Genomic DNA, 17,132 nt, shown 5'->3' on the forward strand with positions numbered 1-17,132 from the left:
CCGATCCCCCCATAGGGGAGAGCGGCGCTCTGACAGGTCCGTCGCTGCACAGCGTGCAGCGATGCACCTGTCATCTTCCTGCTCAGCGGGGATCGGCGGAGCGATCCCCGCTGAGCCAGCGTGTGTTCACGGGGCGGATCATGACTGATCTGCCCCGTGTGAAAGAGGCCTTATTTGGTTTGTTTTTACTAAAGATATGTAGCAGTATAAATTTTGGCCCAAACTTATGAACAAAAATTCCTTTGCTAAATTTTATCATGGAAACTATAAAAAGATGTGTTTGGTTTTTTTTTTTTTTTTTTTTTTTTCCCACCTGTCGCAAAAAATAAAAAAACCCAGTGGTGAAGAAATACCACCAAAAGAAAGCTCTATTTGTGTGCAAAAAAATGATAAAAATTTTGTTTGGGTACAGTGTTTAATGACTGAGTAATTTGCATTCAAAATGCGAGCGCACTAAAAATTGGTCTGGGCAGGAAGGGTGTATAAGTGCCCTGTATTGAAGTGGTTAAATAGACAGTTGGTGGTTCTAAATCAGAATTCCGATTTCTCAACCATAGCTTCACTTCTGCATAACAGACCATTGCCAGGTCATGGAGAAAACTAAACATCCCTGTTGAGGAGCTTAAATCTTGCATTAAATTGCATGTTATGGAAATACTGACTGCTGCAGGTAGAAGTTCATCACCCACTGTTATACCAAAGTGCATTGCTAGCAGAGGCTTTGAACCCCCTCCCCCAATCCCCCCCCCCCCCCAATTTGTCTGCTAGTGTAGGTTTATGCAGCATTCCCACTACAGGTTTACTTTAGGCTGGGCAAGCCATGATAATCTGTGTTTGGAGTATTACATCTTCAAAAAAATGAAGATCTTAATAATTTTCAGATTAGTAGGTAGGGACATTCACGCTTGGCCAGCTGTTCTTAGTAAAACTAGCCATTGGCTCGGTTGGACTTTTCGTCACTTGAGCATCTCCATGTGCACTCCATCTCTAGATAATAAAGTCCCTGTAAAGGTTTTTTACCTTAAAGTGGAGGTCCACCCTGTAAAAAAAAAAAATGCACCAAAGGATACCTAAATAAATGGAGAAAAAGAAAAAATTTTTTTTTTTTTACTTGCGTGAAATGGCTGTTGCTAGGCAGTCTTCCTATTCAGCCTCTTTCTACATCGCGGTGATCTTGTCTTCTCCTCCCCACGTTGTCTTCTGGGGAATGGGGCGCGGTGTGTTATGGAAACTATGTGTGTGTCCCACAACACATCGCGTCCCATTCACAAAGCTCGCGCATGTGCAGTAGGAAACTGGCAGTGAAGCCGCAAGGCTCCACTGCCTGTTTCTCTTACCTAGGATGGCGGTGCTGAGAGCCGAGGAACGGGTCGGCCTCGGGCGGCCGACATCGCTGGCACCCAGGACAGGTAAGTACTTATTTGAAGTCAGCAGCTACAGTGTTTGTAGCTGCAGACTTTTTAATTTTTTTTTTTAATGGCGGAATCCCGCTTTAATGCATTCTCTGTTAAACCATTCCATGTCTGCACCCCCCCAACCCCTCCCCCCTTACCTGAGCCTCAGTCACTTCAGTATGTGTGCTCAGCTGAGGTGTTCACGTGAAAGGCCAACTTGCCACAACTTTTTTTTTTTTCTCTCCTTTTGCATAGGATTGATAGAGCTAGGAAAGAAGGTAGAGCCTCTGCTAGGTTTTTAATATTGTAGGCTTTCCTTTTTAAGTATATCCACTCTCCATTCCTGTTCTGCGTGACATTCTTCATGTGAACAGAAAATGAGGGCAACCACAGTGTTAACACAAAATGTTTTGTCACAACTCTGTCAAAAAAGGGAAAAGAAGCATTTTAGCATTGGTTGCTTTCTTAATGATATTGTCCATTGGAAAGAGTGGACTGTTTGTGCACTGATTGTTGCTAGTGCTGTGGTTTAATACTTTTGAATCCATTGTGTTTTATTGTATTTAACACAAAACATGTAACACTTTAAATAAGTTCATATGTAACTCTCAGCATCCTGTAGTATTCAGGAAGGCTCTCCTTGTGGTATCCCTTTTCTGAAGAAGGCAGACCTAAGCTGTTCTGCATTGTGGATGTGATCTAATGTTGCTTACAGCTGCGGCTTCAGCTATTTTTTCAATATATTTGTGGAACAACAAAGATCACTTGTGCCATATACAGATTTTAATGCTCACCACTTTATCTGACCAGTCTAACCTAACCTTTTATCTGACATGGAGTCAATAGGTTGCTAGGGGTTCCTTGAACTGTGGCTGATGAACCACCTTTTTCATGGTGCCTACAGAGTTCAAGGTTCAGCATCGCTTGGCAAAGCCAGCTGCATGACCCCAAATATCTTTTTAGCTGTCTTTTAAAGGATATCTATTGATTCGTGGTTTGTTTTTAAAAATAATAAAATTAAATTTAAAAAATGTCAGAATTGCTTCCTCTGTGCAGTTGGTTTTGCACAGAGTGGCCCCAATCCTCCTCTTCTGGGGTCCCTCATCGGCGCTCCTGGCTCCTTCTCTCTCTTCTTGATTGCCTTGTGGGAGAGATGCTCTATCTGCTATCGTACGGCACACTCCCGTGTCCTGCTGCTTCATCCATTGACACAGACAGCAGCACTTGGCCCCGCCCCCCGGCTCCCACATCATTGGATTTGATTGACAGCAGCGGTAGGCCAATGGCTGCACTGCTATCAATCTATCCAATCAGAAACCGAGACACCGGCTGGAGCTGGTGTGGTCATCCCCGTTGCTGGAAAGACTGAGTTCAGGTAGGTGAAATGGGGGGCTCGGGGGCAGCTGCATCACAGGAGGTTTTTTAACCTTAATGCATAGAATGCATTAAGGTGAAAAACCCTGAGGGTTTATAACCCATTTAAGGGTGACATTCTGAGTACCACTTTAAGGGGGGGGCATTCTTCCTATTGGCCACCAGTATAAAGGGCATTGTTCCTATTGACCCCTGATGAATCGTTTTTAGTAAGAGACCTGGAAATTATTTTTGGGGTTCTTCTAGGGTTAAAAGGTTGAGAGCCTGTACTAGATGCATATACTTTTCACATTTCTACATGATGGATCTCATTCAGTTCACATACATGGCAAAGTGTAAGTCACAGCCCTACAAAGCACAGATGGGACTTCCCTGCAAAGGGTTGATATTGACTTAATAAAAAAAGGACTTTGGCAAGTGCATGGTTTTTGCCAATTCTGGAGAATGCAGCAAGAGATTTCTTTTTTAGGTTGAATAAGCCTTTTGAAATACTGTTTGACTTCTTGCCATAGAATCCACAAAAATCTTGTATGATATCTTTACTGGAGAGGATTAGTATGGAAATTGCTTAGCTGTGAGGTAAGCAACATTCAGAACATTGACTCAGACCACTGCAAATCTAGTATAGTCGTCTGTTGTGCTTTTAGGGAATGGGCTGCATCTGACCGCAGATTCAAGTCTCTCAATTCCTTTTATGTCTTAGCTGGATATGAGTACAGCTAGGAGTTTCCTGGGTGTGTGTGCAGCTGCTGACCTTTGGCCACTGCATTGTGCTTTGATAATATTCTTCACTCCTGTGTGTTATACACTGTGAGTGGCAATCCGGAAATGGCTGATGAAGTGACTCAGACTGAGAAATGTATGAGTCTCTGAGGTTGCAGTTTGTATCCTGTTTATCTGTGCTTTACTTTACCTTGCAGCATTTTACACAAAGGGGCATGCAGAGACAAGTGTGTGTTTTTTTTTTTTTTTTTTTTTTTTTGTGGGGGGGGGAATTAGATTTTAGCTTCCCCAAGTTTGCACAGAAAGTTATGCAAAAGACCTAACATACAATAACATCAAAGGTACTGCAACCTTAATTAAATTGATATGAACATCTGCTCTCCAGCTGTTCAGTTTTGCTGCATCTGAACAAAAAGCAGGGTTTCCTTTGCTTAAAGTGAGGGTAAAAAAAGGTTTTTATTTCTTTAAAGTGGATGTGAACCCTCACATATACCCAGTGAAGTGAACAGCCTCAGATGATACACAGGGATGAAACAAATCTCCCTATAATAAGTTTTTTTTTTTTTTTTTTAGATGCATATCTGTTGTCTTCAACTGTAGATATCCTTTTGCAAAGTGCACATTGTGTTACAGATTTTCTTTTCCCGTTCAGCACTGGTAGTGGATTATTTGCATACAGCCAAGGCAGCTGATTGGAGGAAAGGCAACCCCCCCCCCTCCACATTTGCAAAGAAAGAAATGTGCAGAGCTCTGCTGTGAGAAGGCAAGCTGTCTGCTAGTAACCTCCCACAACACACATTTCAGGCTCCTTTTCTCTCCTGTGTCGGAGAAGTTGTCAGAAGTTATCAGGTTGAGAACAGAGCTACGGGGCAGGAGAAAGCCACGGGACTCAGTGCATTGGAGAGAGAGAGAAGAAAACAGATGGGCACAGCTCAAATTTCATCAATCGGGTTTACATCCACTTTAATGCATCAAGATTAAAAAAAAAAAAAATCTGCCTTTACAACCCCTTTTAGGGTAAAAAAGCTTCCATGATGATGACCTACCGAATACTTACCTGATCTCGATCCAGTGCTGTACCCAGAAGCGGCAGCACTGCTGTCTTGCTTGCTTTCTCTCTCTCCCTCCCCCCCCCTCCTTTCCCTCGCTCCCTCTCTCCCCCCCCCTCCTTTCCTTCGCTCCCTCTCCCCCCCCCCTCCTTTCCCTCGCTCCCTCTCCCCCCCCCCTCCTTTCCCTCGCTCCCTCTCCCTTTCCCTCGCTCCCTCTCCCTTTCCCTCGCTCCCTCTCCCCCCCTCCTTTCCCTCGCTCCCTCTCCCCCTCTCCTTTCCCTCGCTCCCTCTCTCCCCCCCTCCTTTCCCTCGCTCCCTCTCTCCCCCCCTCCTTTCCCTCGCTCCCTCTCTTCCCCCTCCCCCCCTCCTTTCCCTCGCTCCCTCTCTTCCCCTCCCCCCCTCCTTTCCCTCGCTCCTCTCTCCCCTCCCCCCCTCCTTTCCCTCGCTCCTTTCCCTCGCTCCCCTCCCCCCCTCCTTTCCCTCGCTCCCCTCCCCCCCTCCTTTCCCTCGCTCCCTCTCTCCCCTCCCCCCCTCCTTTCCCTCCGCTCCCTCTCTCTCCCCTCCCCCCCCCTCCTTTCCCTCCGCTCCCTCTCTCCCCTCCCCCCCCTCCTTTCCCTCCGCTCCCTCTCTCCCCTCCCCCCCCTCCTTTCCCTCCGCTCCCTCTCTCCCCTCCCCCCCCTCCTTTCCCTCCGCTCCCTCTCTCTCCCCTCCCCCCCCCTCCTTTCCCTCCGCTCCCTCTCTCCCCTCCCCCCCCTCCTTTCCCTCCGCTCCCTCTCTCCCCTCCCCCCCCCTCCTTTCCCTCCGCTCCCTCTCCCCCCCTCCTTTCCCTCCGCTCCCTCTCTCCCCTCCCCCCCCTCCTTTCCCTCCGCTCCCTCTCTCCCCTCCCCCCCCTCCTTTCCCTCCGCTCCCTCTCCCCCCCTCCTTTCCCTCCGCTCCCTCTCTCCCCTCCCCCCCCTCCTTTCCCTCCGCTCCCTCTCCCCCCCTCCTTTCCCTCGCTCCCTCTCTCCCCCCCTCCTTTCCCTCGCTCCCTCTCTTCCCCCTCCCCCCCTCCTTTCCCTCGCTCCCTCTCTTCCCCTCCCCCCTCCTTTCCCTCGCTCCTCTCTCCCCTCCCCCCCTCCTTTCCCTCGCTCCCCTCCCCCCCTCCTTTCCCTCCGCTCCCTCTCTCCCCTCCCCCCCCTCCTTTCCCTCCGCTCCCTCTCCCCCCCTCCTTTCCCTCCGCTCCCTCTCTCCCCTCCCCCCCCTCCTTTCCCTCCGCTCCCTCTCCCCCCCTCCTTTCCCTCGCTCCCTCTCCCCCCCTCCTTTCCCTCGCTCCCTCTCTCCCCCCCTCCTTTCCCTCGCTCCCTCTCTCCCCCCCTCCTTTCCCTCGCTCCCTCTCTTCCCCCTCCCCCCCTCCTTTCCCTCGCTCCCTCTCTTCCCCTCCCCCCTCCTTTCCCTCGCTCCTCTCTCCCCTCCCCCCCTCCTTTCCCTCGCTCCCCTCCCCCCCTCCTTTCCCTCGCTCCCCTCCCCCCCTCCTTTCCCTCGCTCCCCTCCCCCCCTCCTTTCCCTCGCTCCCCTCCCCCCCTCCTTTCCCTCGCTCCCTCTCTCCCCTCCCCCCTCCTTTCCCTCCGCTCCCTCTCTCCCCCCTCCCCCCCCCCTCCTTTCCCTCCGCTCCCTCTCTCCCCTCCCCCCCCTCCTTTCCCTCCGCTCCCTCTCTCCCTTCCCCCCCCTCCTTTCCCTCCGCTCCCTCTCCCCCCCTCCTTTCCCTCCGCTCCCTCTCCCCCCCTCCTTTCCCTCCGCTCCCTCTCTCCCCTCCCCCCCTCCTTTCCCTCCGCTCCCTCTCTCCCCTCCCCCCCTCCTTTCCCTCCGCTCCCTCTCTCCCCCGCTCCCTCTCTCCCCCGCTCCCTCTCTCCCCCGCTCCCTCTCTCCCCCGCTCCCTCTCTCCCCCGCTCCCTCTCTCCCCCGCTCCCTCTCTCCCCCGCTCCCTCTCTCCCCCGCTCCCTCTCTCCCCCGCTCCCTCTCTCCCCCGCTCCCTCTCTCCCCCGCTCCCTCTCTCCCCTCCTTTCCCCCGCTCCCTCTCTCCCCTCCTTTCCCCCGCTCCCTCTCTCCCCTCCTTTCCCTCGCTCCCTCTCCCCCCCCCCTCCTTTCCCTCGCTCCCTCGCTCCCCCCTCCCCCCCTCCTTTCCCTCCGCTCTCCCCCCTCCCCCCCTCCTTTCCCTCCGCTCTCCCCCCTCCCCCCCTCCTTTCCCTCCGCTCCCCCCCCCCCTTTCCCTCCGCTCCCTCTCTCCCCTCCCCCCTCCTTTCCCTCCGCTCCCTCTCTCCCCTCCCCCCTCCTTTCCCTCGCTCCCTCTCTCCCCCCCTCCTTTCCCTCGCTCCCTCTCTCCCCCCCTCCTTTCCCTCGCTCCCTCTCTCCCCCCCTCCTTTCCCTCGCTCCCTCTCTCCCCCCCTCCTTTCCCTCCGCTCCCTCTCTCCCCCCCTCCTTTCCCTCGCTCCCTCTCTCCCCCCCTCCTTTCCCTCCGCTCCCTCCCCCCCCCCCCCCCCTCCTTTCCCTCCGCTCCCTCCCCCCCCCCCTCCTTTCCCTCCGCTCCCTCCCCTCCCCCCCCTCCTTTCCCTCCGCTACCTCCCCTCCCCCCCCCCCCTCCTTTCCCTCCGCTCCCTCCCCCCTCCCCCCCTCCTTTCCCTCCGCTCCCCCCCCCCCCCCCTTTCCCTCCGCTCCCTCTTCCTCCTTCTTCTTCCTCCTCCTCCTCCTCCTCACTCCATCTCCAATTGCACAAAGCGAGTAAGTAAAACATCTTTATTATATTAAGAAAAAGGTAAGCCTTTACAGTCACTTTTAAAGTGACACAGTTTAAAAAAATAAATGTATAGCTGCTAGCAGTAACTATTGTATTCTGCTGGCAGAGAATGTTCCCCAAGCCCCCTGCCACCAGAACACAATAGAGCAGCGGGCATTCCCCCATCAACACTGTGTTGGGGGGAGTCCAGCAATTTTCACAGGTGGAAGGAAAAATATATGCATTATCTATGGCCAACCTAACTCATTCAAACATACACATATTGGGACCAATTATTCAGGAGCCAATTAACCTACCAAAACAGGTTAATTCCAGGCAGGTAGTGCCATGGTTGGAATTTGAGCCGACATTCCTAGTGCTGCCAGGCAGAAGTGTTAACCACTTAGCCACTCTCGGCAGCCTCCAAATTTCCAAATGGTTTCCATGTGAAGGGAAGTGGGGGTGGGGGGGGAGGATTCGGTAGGTCATGGGAGTCGTTACAAGAAGGCGGAAAAACAGAGTAACGAATTATTTCATAAAAAATGGGTTCCAGGACCATTATTCAGTTAATATATGTGGATGATTTTTTGGGGGAATAATGATATTGTTTAGTGTCATTTTAAAACTAATATTTTACACTTTGGTTTATCTTGGTTATAAGGTGTATTTTGAGTGACTTATTTGTGAACTATTGTATTTATACATTACTCACATCTCATTTTCCACACTGTAATGCACAAAGTCTTCAGCCATATGTGTGTAAAGATAAAACAGAACTAAAGTCTTTTAAACGTTAATTGCTAGGAGGTTGTGTTTTTTTTGTTTTTGTTTTTGTTTTTTTTTTTTTTTTTTTTTTTGTTTGCAAATTATGGCAATTGCTCCCGTGACCTGCCATAGTTCCACTTTATAAAGATACTGCTCAGAACCAGTGTATATTTCTATTGTAACTCAGCAACAGGAAAGAAAGATTAGCATCATAGTGCAATCCCTTTTTCTTTTCATTAGAAGTTGTTCTGTAATGATGAAGTGCAAGGGCATGGGCTTAAACCTTTACCCATTTAGGGCTGTTGTATGAAGACAAACTATGCAAGAAAAATCAACAAATAGTCAGTCTGTCTGCACCACTGTATACATGAGTACAGCAGACTACAGCCGTTCGTGTCAATGACGGGCTGTTCAATGCACTTGGGCTGCTGAATGAGGCCAGCCTGTGTGCAGAAGCCCTTAATAGGTAGTCTAGGACCTGACACTTTATCCACCTATACATAGCAAGAGAACGAACTAAATATATTAACTGTACATGTGCAACAATGTTCACAATTTATTTGGAAAAGTACTTTTTATTTTGCAATTAAACTTGTTAAAAAAAAAAAAAAGAAGCCCATAAAACTATACTACTGAAAGTTAGCCTGCCGTATCTGACCTCTATGAAAATTGAAACTGCCTGGTTATCATGTTGATCCTCTTGGCGTCCTATATTTTTAATCCCTAATCTAAAGCAAGTGTGCATATAGGTTCTTCTGACTTTTCCCTGACTTTGACTGTAAATACTTGTTCCAGGTCATTGATTAAAGCAGAACTGCAGCCAAAACTTGAGATAAAAATGGCACAATAAAAGATACAATTACCAAACCAGCAATATTCAGATTGGAAGATTTCATCCGCAGTGCTTCTTTCTGCTGCTAGATGTGCTTATTTCACAGTGATTTCTGTTTCCTGCACCGCATCAAAATCTCACCCCATTCATGTGAACTACCGCAGGTGTGTATGTTAATGACACCCCAAAATCTGTTTGCAGAATCAGATCCCGTGGGTGTGAACACCCATGCGATCCGATTCTGGTGCGGTTAAAAAAAAATGGTCCGGCATGATTTTGGTGCGGATGTGGTGCAATTTGAGCCATACAAAATGAACAGCCCAAATTGCACTGCTGCATGTGATTTTTAACAGAAATGCAGTGCAATTCCTGTCCGAATCACATGCGATTTTCACACCGTACCAGTGTGAACTGGGCCTGAAAGGAGAAACGGCACAGTGAGCAGCACATCTGACACTGATCGGTATGCTTCTTACCAGCACATAAATTGGCTTTGTGCTGCTTCTTCCTCTCACACTCCAGCTTTGCTGTACAGGAACCATGCACCAGTGGCTGATAACGGGTCAGATTCATGCACCAGCACTACTTTTATTTTAAAAATATATTTAGTGATGTATTCATGATTACAGAGTTGCATCTTTTATATCTGCCTGAAATTCAGCTTTAAAGGGGAGCTGAACTCTGGAAGCTATGCTGAAAAAGGAAAGCAGAAGGCAAAGCACTAGTCATCTTCATGATTTACTTACGATGTCTTATTCTGCACTGTCTGTTGGTGTTTGACATCTTGGTAGAGTTCCAGGGCTCTGCTTCCTCATGTCAGGCCTGAATTGTAAGGTTTTTTGTCTACCCCTGCCCTATAGCACTGTACAGGTTAACTATGTAGACTCTTGAGGTAATAGATTTCAGTTATCCATCCTTTAAGTGTTCCTTTATGACATCCTTCCATATACACTGTTCTGTCTAGCCTTAAGGCCCCTTTCACACTGGGGCGGTGGGGGCGTCGGCGGTACAACAGCGCTATTTTTAGCGCTGCTGTACCGTCGTTCTTGCAGCGGTATTCGGCCGCTAGCGGTGCGGTTTTAACCCCCGCTGGCGGACGAAAAAGGGTTAAAATCCCTCGTACAGCGCGGCTATAGCCGCGGTATAGCCGCGCTGTCCCATTGATTTCAATGGGCAGGAGCGGTGAATACACCGCTCCAAAGAAGCGGTTTGCAGGACTTTTTTCACCGTCCTGCCAGCGCACCGCTTCAGTGTGAAAGCCCTCGGGCTTTCACACTGAACAAACAGCGGAGGCTGTTTAGGGGCGATTTGCAGGCGGTATTTTTAGCGCAATACTGCCTGCAAACCGCCTCAGTGTGAAAGGGGCCTTAAGGCCCATTGCACTCAGGGATGTCTAGGTGCACAGCCTACATCCAGGCATTTTAAAGCATCTGGGAGGCATGAGTTCAGCCTCCAGCCTCATCTGCTTGCAGTCTGTCAAAGTCTACAGCACTTTGCTAGTAGGTACACCATTCAGCCCTCACAGGCACAGGCTGCCATGCATTTTAGCAGGCTTCAGGCAGTGAGGCTGTATGCTGCACCTGTGCCTCCTGGGCGTGCTGAAATCCCCAATCTGATTTTCCTTGTACTCCTGGAACGAAGGTGGAAGAACCTGGCTTGTTCCAGGAATTGTTGTAGTCTTCATCCAAAGATAGATTGAACTTTATTTTTAAGGGGTGTGTTAAGCAAGTCTTTTTTTTCTTTCATTGCTTCTTCTTTCTCACAAGAAATGCTATCTGTAAACCATGCTGTAGATGACAATAAAATAAACTCGTCTACAAAGCAGTTTTGCCAAAGCAATCTTTTATCTTTCTCTGTTATGGGGCTAAGTAGTTTATGGTTAGCAGTGATGCCTTGTAGCACTAGGTCTCTCAATTTGAGTCCAAACTAGAACACTACCAGCATATATTTTGCTTGTGTAGCTTTTCTCTGTGGACTTTAGTTTCCTCCTATACTCCAAATACAAGCTGGTAATTTTATTATTTCCTGTCATAATGGACCCTAGTATGTGTATGTAAATATGTATGCATGCATGTGAGGTAGATACCACAGATGTAAGCTTCTTGAGGGCAGGGGCTGATGTACAACATGTAAAGCATTGCGTAAATTGTCTGCACTATATAAATACCTGTCATAAATAAAAGGGCTGTCGCAATGTCATAGTAACATATCCTTTAGGCCCCTTTTCACACTTGTGCGACTTGTCCTGCGACTTGGGACTGCAAAGTTGCATGACAAGTTGTTCCGTTCATATCTGTGCAACTTCAAAGTAGTATCTTCACTACTTTGGTCCGACTTTGATGCGACTTGAGGTCCATAAACCTTAAGATTACATAGACGTTTCTTCAAGTCGAGTGACTTTCAGATTGCAAGTGTGAAAGGGGCCTTAGATTCACAGGTGCAGCTTTATTGTGTGATGGCCTACCTGATTGGATATACTGTAATTTGATCAGTTCTTTTAGGTAGTCTCTAGCTTCACATAATTGTTGGTAAGCGATTTATACAATCGTATTTTGACCACTACCTGTCAATTCTGACATTTCTTACATACATGTAAAAATCTGCATATTGTTTTGCCAGAAAATTTCTTAAAACCTAAAAACTTTAAATTTTTTTTAAAGCAAAGGTCCTGGAGAATAAAAAGGTTGTTGCAATTTGCTATACCATGTGATATTTTCACAGCGGTTTATGAAACAAATTTTCAGGAAAAAAAACATGCTACAGGTTGGAATTAAAGTTGAGGTGGTGTTTGAAAGTTGTGACAGCAAATCTGTTTTTCATAATTGCCATGGCATAAATCTGCCCACCCCTCATCATATGATCATAGAATTGATAGCAAACTTATAAACTTATAAACTTATAACTTAAAATACTTTCAATATGAAAATAATTCTTCCTCAACTTTGGTTGGCCAGAATTTTTCCTCAGAACTGGTTAGGGATCATCTATAGGACAGCACGTTGCCCTTGCTGCACAGAGATTTGGCATTCAGTTTTCATCAGGGGGCCACTGTTGTACTTGGAGATTGTATGATCTCTCTGATATTTATTTTGGCGCTGTGGCTTTCTTCCATTTTCCAAAAACGCATAGTTAGTCTTGAAAAAAGACACAAGTCTATCCAGTTCAACCAATAGAAGGGAACATTTTTTTTTTATACAATCCAATAAAGCATGATCTAATTTGCTCCAGCAGGGGAAAAAATTTCTTCCTAATCCCCCAACAGGCAATCTGATATTCCCTGGGTCAACTTTACCTATACAACAGTAGTATCCAGGTATATGTACATTTAGAAAAGAATACAGGCCTTTTTTAAGACAATCGACTGAGCTGGACAGATCCACGTCTGGAGGGAGTCTATTCCACTTTTTTACAGCTCTTATTATGAAGAAACCTTTCTGTATTTGGAGATTAAATCTCTCTTCCACCAGATGTAAAGAGTGCCCTCTTGTCCTCTGTGATCTTAAAGTGAAAGTTCACTATATGGACCACTTATTTCTACATGTTGATCATAAATTCAGTTCCTCTAATCTATCCCCATACCTGAGCTCCTCCTCTTACCAATTTGGTTGCGCTTCTCCAGCCTGCCTTTTCCTCCAGTTCTCCCGATATGCTTTTTGAGAACTGGTGCCCAAAACTGGAGCTGCATATTCCAGGTGAGGTCTTACTAATTTGTGCAGGGACAAAATTATATCTCTCTGGAGTCTAAACCTTTTAAAACAAAGGATTTTGATTGCTTTGGGAACTGCAGCTTGGCGTTGTATGCTATCAAGCTTATGAGCTACCAGAACACCCAGATCCTGCTCCATTGACTCCCCCAGCTGTTCTTCACATATACACAAACTTTCTTCACACATACATATATCAACATCTGACAGCGTTTCACTTGTGAACAACTACAGTGTTCTCAGTCTAGCAATGTGGAGTATATCGTTGATATATAAAGTGGTAAAATGAAAATGATTACCATAATTAACCTTGTCTACCATAATTAACCTTGTCTGTACTATGTTGGCAGATCCCACTTATCAGTTGTAAACTTGATCTGAACCCTTTCTGGGGTTATCTGGAAGTTAGACTTCTGCATTGAAAGTGAATGAGGAGAAACTCTTTCCCTTAGCCCCGGTTCACACAGGGGCGACTTGTCAGGCGACCTAGCCGCCTGACAGGTCGTGTCCCGTTCTGTACTACGGAACCATTCTAATAGGAGCAACGCAAGTCGCTCCGACTTAGAAAAAGGTTCCTGTACTATTTTTGGGACGACTTCAGGCGACTTGCATTGACTTCTATACAGAAGTCGTTTTGCAAGTCGCCGCTGAAGTCGTGTGCAGGTCGCCTCTGTGAGTCGGCCTGCAAGTCGTGTTGCCCCTGTGTGAACCAGCAGTTATTGTTAGTGGGGACAGATTGAGTCTGCTCTCCCCTCTGTGGTTCACAAGCTCTCCTGCTCCTTCTGGAACTTTTAACAAAATTTAAAGTAAAAATATATGTGTTAATGTAAAATCTAAATAAAGGAAAATAACATGCATAAGCACAAATGCAGCGCACATAAATGCACAACACATATTGCGTATCATGCATGCTGGCTTGCATAATAATTCTAGGTTCCTCATTTACAGACATTCATAAAGCGTGACTTATTGATGATTTTAGGTTCTATAATTTCAGAGGCAGACAGTGTTGAGGCCTAATACATTTGGTATCTAGTTAACACAACCTCCTCCCCCCCCCCCCCCGTTTTTTTTTTTTTTTTTTTTTTTTTTTTTTTTTTTGTACAAATTAGATTCGTGTGTACCTAAATTCATATTCATGTATTTCATAAAAATATAGATTTGATAAATGGTTTTGCAAAGATTATAAAACATTTCAACTACCATCTTTTTATTTTACAGGGCTCCATGTTTTCAGAACATATCCTGGGGGGTTTAAATACTTTTTATAGCCAAAAATGCAGATTTTAATGTGCATAAAAAAAAATAGTTCCATAGTGGAAGTAGTTAAGTTGTCTAATTAGGTACTCCATTAAGGTGCCTTATAAGTGACTTACTATTGCAGTTTTCTAAACACTGTGTTTGTATATTGCAGATGCATTGCTTGCTGACCTGGAATCTACCACATCTCATATTTCCAAGCGGCCTGTCTTCTTATCTGAGGAGACCCCATATTCCTATCCCAGTGGGTGCCAAACCTACCAAGAAATTTCTATTCCAGCTGCACCCACTAGCGAGTCCCTCAATGGCACAGTCCATGCAGACCCTTTGGATTCCTGGACCAGCAGCTCCAATAAATATTCGCATCAGCAGGTAAATAAGTGAAAGACTTCCAGGCAGAATTGAATGTGTTTTTTTTTTTTATACCCTAATATTCAAAAATCTAGTAAATTATGTTGGTACTTTGGATGATTATTGTAATTATATATTGTATGTAGAAAGCCTGTAAAATAAAACGATCCTTTTGACAGCAGGTGCCAAACGTAGCTAGTTCAGTATTTTGAACATACATGGGACATCCAATATCTGAACAGATTGAAACAAGCTTACGGCTGCATTTGAAATTGTGAGCTTGTTTCTGCATTGTGCAGCTGGTTCAGGGCCATGCCATAAAAATTACCTGGGCAGCTGTGGAGCCACCCAATCGTTTTTTTCGAGCTGACAGGTGAAATAAAACGAAAAAATTGCTGCAAAAGGGGAAGTAGTAATAATAATTATATAATTAAGTGGAAAAAGTATAAGACACCCAGTCAAAGTATTACTCTAAGACCCCTTTCACATTGAGGCGCTTTACAGGCGCTATAGCGCCTGCAAAACGCGTCTCCTTTCACTCCAATGTGAAAGCCCGAGGCCTGAGCTACTAGCCAGGCCTCAAGAGTTACTCACCACCAGTTGCCCCACCCAACCTCTACCCAACCTCTACCCTTCCCCGCCCCTAAACACGCCCTCATAAATTATGTCATGAAATGACACTTAAATGTTTTAGGCAGAATTAACCGCTTGGCATCCGCGCTATAGCCGAATGACGGCTACAGCGCGGACCTGAATTCCCGGGAGGCCGTCATATGATGGCCTCCCCTGTGCACGTGCCCTGCGCGCGCCCTGCAGGGCGCGCGTGGAGCGCGCTGTGATCACCGAGTCACTGAGACTCGGGTGATCACCGATCTGTGTAAGGGGCCGGTCCCGGCCCCTTACCATGTGATCAGCTGTCAGCCAATGACAGCTGATCACATGATCAAAACAAAAGCTCTGTGATCGTTTTTTTTTTCTCCTCGCGCTGACAGTGCGAGGAGAAAAAAAAGCCGATCACCGGCTCAGCAGCAAGGGACATCGGTCCCGAAGAGGAGGAGGCAATAATGCCTCATATGTGCCTCAATTGTGCCAACAGTACCCACTGACAGTGCAACCTGACATTGCCACATCACAGTGCCCACCAGTGCCACGTATCAATGCCCACAAGTGCCACCTATCAATGCCCACAAGTGCCACCTATTAATGCCCACCATTGATTTAAAATTCTGTCTTTTTAAATTTTTTTAACAAAAAATAAAAACCGCAGAGGTGATCAAATGCCACCAAAAGAAAGCTCTATTTGTGGGGAAAAAATGATAAAAATTTCATTTGGGTACAGTGTTTTATGACCGTGCAATTGTCATTCAAAGTGCGACAGCGCTGAAAGCTGAAAATTGGTCTGGATAGGAGGGGGGTTTAAGTTCCCGGTAAGCAAGTGGTTAAGTTACAACAATAAATAATAACAACAACTTTCAGTGCCCACAATTGCAGGCTCACCTGTGCCCACCATTGCAGCCTCGCCTGGGCAGAGGACGAGAGAGGGCGGGCCGAATCATGACTGGAGGAAGAGGAAAGCCAGGGGATCACAGAGCACGGATAGCACACTGTTACAGCTTACATTACAATTAACTCTGCTTGCCGTCACACACAGCCCCCCCCCGCCTCCTAACCCCTCATCTGTAATAGAATGCATCCCAGCATTGGACCCTCATTCTGTCTATAACAGGGGTTAGGAGGAGGTGGGGCGCTGTGTGATGAGCGGAGGCAATTGTAATGTAAGCTGTAACAGTGTGCTATCCGTGCTCTGTGTTCCCGCGCCTCTCCTCTTCCTCCATGCTCTTCCCCCGGGGAGATCGCTGGGAGAACGGCTCTCGATCAACCCTGCCTGCCGGCTGTGCTCGCCCCTCGCTCCCAGGCAGCCCAGCTCCTCGCCAGCCCTCATTTTTCACTCGCAAAATGCGAGTAGGCAAGTGGAAAATTTGAGGGCTGTTTATACCAAATGGGGAAACCCCCATCCTTGCCTCCAATAATTCATATTCTAAACATGTAGCTATCAATCTCTGGAATGCATGTGTCTTTATACATCTGCTAGATAATTTTGGAGTTGTAGCAGTTGTTATATCGGTTAAAGCGGTGTTCCAGCTAAAAACACTGTAGCTGCTGACTTTTAATAAGGACACTTGCCTGTCCAGGGAGCCGGTGATGTTGGCCCCCCGAGGCCAATCCATCCATCAAATCTGGTGCAGGCCCCACTATTCCAACTAAGGGAAACCGGGAGTGGAGCCTTGCGGTTTTACTCCCGGTTTCCGACTGCGCATGTGCGAGTCCCGTGGCGCTTTGTGAATGGCTAGCTTGTCTTCTGGGACACACACAGGTCCCAGAAGACAACAGGGGTGCTCGCCAAAGAAGGGGACGTGACAACCTGGGCCACGGCCCTGCTGAATCGGAAGTACACTTGTACTTCCAAAAAAGGTACTAAAGGAAATAAAATATATTTATTTTTTCAATATCCAAAAACGAGGGGTGGTCTTTTGTTTGAGACCACCTCTCAAAAATGGGTGGAACTCCTCTTTAACACCTTTTTATCCTAGAAAACCAGTGCTGTCATGTCATTGCTGTGTTATCTCAAGCAGTGTGTTTTCAGCCCTGCCTGGTTTACTTCTGTGAACTATAGAACATCTCTCTCCTATGTTAAGGAAAAGGGGAGGTGTATTGGGACACTTCCTGTCCTAAGGTGGCAACACTGCTTCTCCATCGATACACAACAGTAAGTTAGCTAATCACATGTGATTAGCAGTGTCACCAGGTCAAGATACAGGGGGAAAGGATCAGTAAAAATTAGTTATCAAGCCACAACATCTAAAGACTGGTAGGCTGCAATAAGTTGTGTGTTTGTTCTTGAGTTTAGATGCATCTAACCCAAAAATGTCT

The 17,132-nt window shown here is 47.1% G+C and overlaps 1 protein-coding gene across 1 annotated transcript in view; it reads left to right on the forward strand.

Annotated features, from left to right (window-relative positions):
* The window catches only part of PXN (paxillin), an 88,943-nt gene that overhangs the window by 29,482 nt on the left and 42,329 nt on the right, over positions 1-17,132 (forward strand). Inside the window, exon 2 of the mRNA XM_073629316.1 lies at positions 14,005-14,222. Within this exon, the coding sequence (XP_073485417.1) occupies positions 14,005-14,222 (218 nt within the window). The remainder of the gene's footprint in view (positions 1-14,004; positions 14,223-17,132) is intronic.

The sequence above is a fragment of the Aquarana catesbeiana genome, linkage group LG01 (genome assembly GCF_042186555.1).
Source record: "Aquarana catesbeiana isolate 2022-GZ linkage group LG01, ASM4218655v1, whole genome shotgun sequence".
Classification (NCBI taxonomy): domain Eukaryota; kingdom Metazoa; phylum Chordata; class Amphibia; order Anura; family Ranidae; genus Aquarana; species Aquarana catesbeiana.